At 37.9% G+C, this 3874-nt stretch overlaps 1 protein-coding gene across 1 annotated transcript; it reads right to left on the bottom strand.

Moving 5' to 3' along the window:
• Positions 1–2396: 2396 nt before the first annotated feature.
• LOC102193476 (granzyme-like protein 1) lies at positions 2397–3049 on the bottom strand. Its single transcript, XM_013911091.1, has 4 exons — positions 2989–3049; positions 2756–2903; positions 2623–2666; positions 2397–2404 (listed from the first exon to the last, which is right to left on the bottom strand). Exons 1-4 carry the CDS (start codon positions 3047–3049, stop codon positions 2397–2399), a joined length of 261 nt encoding a protein of 86 aa, XP_013766545.1.
• Between the last annotated feature and the right edge of the window lie 825 nt (positions 3050–3874).

Here is a 3874-nt window from a genome sequence, read left to right as displayed (position 1 = left end):
ACACACACACACACACACACACACACACACACACACACACACACACACACACACACACACCTAGTGCCTTGTCTTTTATAACCATAGGGGGGTTTTACAGTGGGTGTTTGTGTAAACTGTGTGTCACAGAAATAAAAGGCTGCAGGAGAGATGGTTCTTCAAAGTGGTCTAACACCGAGGGCAGAAGGGCTGCTCTGAGATCCTTCCCTTGCTAGCATGTGAAAAACTGGTTGAGCTGTTTGTCTTGCTTTGTTAACGGGAATACGTTTCTGAACTGGGGCCTGTGAAAGCGCAGACCCAACCATCTGTATTTGTAAATTACATACTAAGGAGTAGTAATGCTTTAAATAATGATAAATTAAGCACTTAGTAATACTTTACTAATGCAGAATTGTGTGTCGAAAGTGTTGCCACTTTTGTGTCTCCTACTGCATTACTGAATAAAGCTTACAGTTAGGGCTGGATCAGGTGATCTTGAACCATACTTCAGTTATGCTAATAGTCTAAGTCATCTAATGCACTGAATATTTTTTTTCCTCTCACCTCTTAACATTCTCAGTGTGATTACACACTATCTGTTATATGACGCTCTTCTCTTTCTCCCCACCCCCAACAAGGCAGACTTCATTAGACTAGTTCTGTTGAACTTTTCTTCCTCTTAAAAGGGAGTTTTTCTTTCGCACTGTCTGCAAGCGCTTGCTCATAAGGGTACATCTGATAGTTGAGGTTTTCTTTCTATTATTATATGGTCTTTCCCTACAATACAAAGCGCAACTGTTTGCAGCAACTGTTTTTGTGAGGTGGTGCTATATAAACAAAACTGAATTAAATAGAACAAGTGTGATAAGCCAGGCAGGTGAGATTTTTTACTTAGTTTGAATCCACAGGCTGAGGCTTTTCTGTATAAAGTTAGTGTATAAAGTTTGCATGTTCTCCCCTATACACAGGTTCTCTCCTGTTACCCCCCACAGTCTAGATGCATGCTTGTTAGGTTACTTGGCAATTCTCAATTGGCCATACGTCTGACTTTGTGAATGCATGGCTGTCTGTGGTAGCCATGTGACAAACTTGTGACTTGTCTTTCAGCAGTAGGTGGCAGTATTTTACAAGATAGTGTTAGTATATTTGCGCTTGAAATCAAAAAAGGATTTGCCAGATTCAGTCAAATAAAAAAGTCCCTTGTAAAACTGAGCCAAAGACAGAGTCAAGGTGAAAGAAAATTTGTGAACTGAATTAAATTTGTGGACCCCAAACTGCAGCAAGTCCTCTGAGGCAAAGTCAAGCCTGTGGGTGATAAAATAGGTGGGTTAAACTTTTCTTCAATCAAATAATTAGGGTAGAAGACCTATCCAACACTGCTTTGTTAAGTGTTGGACTAGTCACTCTTCCATCTTTTGTTTCTTACATCTTTCTCATTAGATCCAAATGTGTCATTTTTAACCAAATTTTGTTAAAGTTTACATAAATATCTTAAAAACTATGATAATTGTATTAACGATTAATCATGGCAGTCAAAACACGTAGCTCACGTAGCTTTTGTTTGCCCCTGTGTGCATCAGTGAGTATCTGTACAGGAGAAAAAAAAATGTTTGAAGTAAGCTTTCTCAGAGTATTCAGTTAGCATTTTGTATTTTTTTAGATCTCAAAGAAGATAGAAAAAAGACGTTAGTTGGCCTTCACCTGAGACAAAAATGACCTCTACAGTATTCTTGTTTCTTATTGTTTTGTAAACTAAGACTATTACAAAAGGAAATTAGACAGAAAATTTGGGATCGATTTTTATTGATATTTTGTCACACTGGTAATGGCAGACAGCCATTATATTTTTATTCATTTATCTTTTGCTTCTACAGTAGCAACACAAAAACACATTTTTAGGAAGATGTTGCAGTTAGCAGAATCCAATTGATCCACTTAAGGTGTTTGGAGATGTCTGTGTAGATATTGGGTACATTTGGATAAGCACAGTTGTAATTTTTGTTGAAAGAAGCAAGACCAACAACTAACCCGTTGCACACCAGAGGACCACCAGAATCACCCTGTCAGGAAGAAATAGGGAAAATATTCATTTCATATTTAATTTAGGTTGTTCGGGTAATTGTCAACAAGAAACAAGCAGACACATTCAATGAAAGAACAGAAGCCATACCTGACAGAATCCTTTGTCTGTGCCGTATCCACCTGCACAGATAACATTGGCAGAAAGACCGGGCCATTGTTCCCTACATGCATATTGGTTAATGACGGACACGGTCACCACTCTCAGGTCATCGACATTTTCACCACCAGTTCTATTTCTTCCCCAACCAGCCACCTGGCACACTTGATCTGCTTTTACGTTCATTTCAGCACACGGAAGTTGAATTATTTGTACTTTGCATCCGAGCCGAGCTTTCCTAGACAGCTGGAGAAACACATTAGAAAGAAAAAAATCCTAAATTCTTAATTCCATAACATATTAGCAGTGTTATTAGAGTTGAAATCATTAAATCAACAATTATGGCATTTGAAAGTGTTGATTGTATGAATACATACTTACTTTAAGGAGCATGATGTCATTACCCCACCAAATGTTAGAGTAAGAGGGGGGCTTAAATTTTTTTTCAATATTTATTTGATAACCCTTCTTGATATTGTGGCTGCCAAGGACAACATGTGTGGGGTTTCTGAAGGAAGACAATCATTAAGAGCCATCAATTAAATTGATGTAGTTACACGAGTCAAAGAGGTCATCACGAGAAGACTGATTACTTACTCAACGTCACAGTGTGCAGCAGTTACCACAAAGTCTTCAGTGACTAGAAAACCTCCACATATATGGCCATCAATGTTCTGCACTGAGACCACATACTGCATTGAGTTCTCTGGGGCCTTTTTCCCATTTATGATGTCACTACCATGTACTACAACAAAAAAAAACAACGTCAAAGTTAGGCTGATGCTCCATTAAATGATCACTGAAAAACAACCAAGGATTGTGATTCTTACCAATTTGTCCGAGACATCTCAGAACATAGATGAGCAGAATGTTTTGCAGACCTTGCATCATGGCAGTTAATTTGTAATTGTAGGTGTGTCAAGATGACCCTTTTATACGGCTAGTTTCCACTGTTGGCATGTATCAGCACAATCTTTTGTGTTTTGACTTCTAACCACATCCTTTGCTCAAGTAAGCGTGCAAGTTCTGCATTTGTATTATCCTTGCATGATCTAGTTCGTCCTAATTACTTTACCTCAGCAGTCTGAAACAGATTGTATTATGAGTGTTATGAGAAGGTTTATTATTCTGACATTATTTATTCTTTATTTTCTTACTTATGACACCGTTTTGCATTCACTTTTAGTATGAGTTTGGGATTTGACACTTGATTTGGTGCTTTCAGTATTATTATACGGTCCGTATAATAATACTGAAAGCACCAAATCAAGTGTAGATACAAATCAAATAGCTTTTGTTCTATGCAAGGACATTTTTTCCCCCATGCTTTTCGTGCTTTCTATCTATCATTCACTCACGAGTGGCTGTATCAAGTTAGTATCTTGCCCAGGATATTTGGTAAGTAGACTGGATCATACAGGGGTTGAACCACTAACCTTCCAATTAGCAGGTGACCTGCTCTACCTAGTGAGCCACAGCCGCCCCACAGTCTGTTAGCCTTGTGTTGTAAGATGCGACTAATTGCTTGTAATTAACACTTAACTTGTAATGTTGACATTATTTGGATAATGTCAATATAATAAATAAACCAAGTAATTAATAAGCTACTGCTGTAGCAAATATCTATTTCTATTTTAGACAGAAGCAACATTATTACCAGATCAGTATCAGTATTTCCTTTATAGTTATGGCTGTAGCTCACTGACCTATCATGTC

Source organism: Pundamilia nyererei, unplaced genomic scaffold (assembly GCF_000239375.1).
Source record: "Pundamilia nyererei isolate P.nyererei 1_Seehausen unplaced genomic scaffold, PunNye1.0 scaffold00056, whole genome shotgun sequence".
Lineage (NCBI taxonomy): Eukaryota > Metazoa > Chordata > Actinopteri > Cichliformes > Cichlidae > Pundamilia > Pundamilia nyererei.
This window is presented reverse-complemented; position numbering and strand designations above follow the sequence as displayed.

Bases quoted from the DNA above. Each gene is read 5' to 3' on its own strand.
- LOC102193476 (XM_013911091.1), bottom strand. From the start codon at position 3,049: ATGATGCAAGGTCTGCAAAACATTCTGCTCATCTATGTTCTGAGATGT. The intron at 2,904-2,988 runs GTAAGAATCACA...TTTTTGTTGTAG, and splicing joins GAGATGTCTCGGACAAATTG to TACATGGTAGTGACATCATA. The intron at 2,667-2,755 runs GTAAGTAATCAG...GTCTTCCTTCAG, and splicing joins GCTGCACACTGTGACGTTGA to AAACCCCACACATGTTGTCC.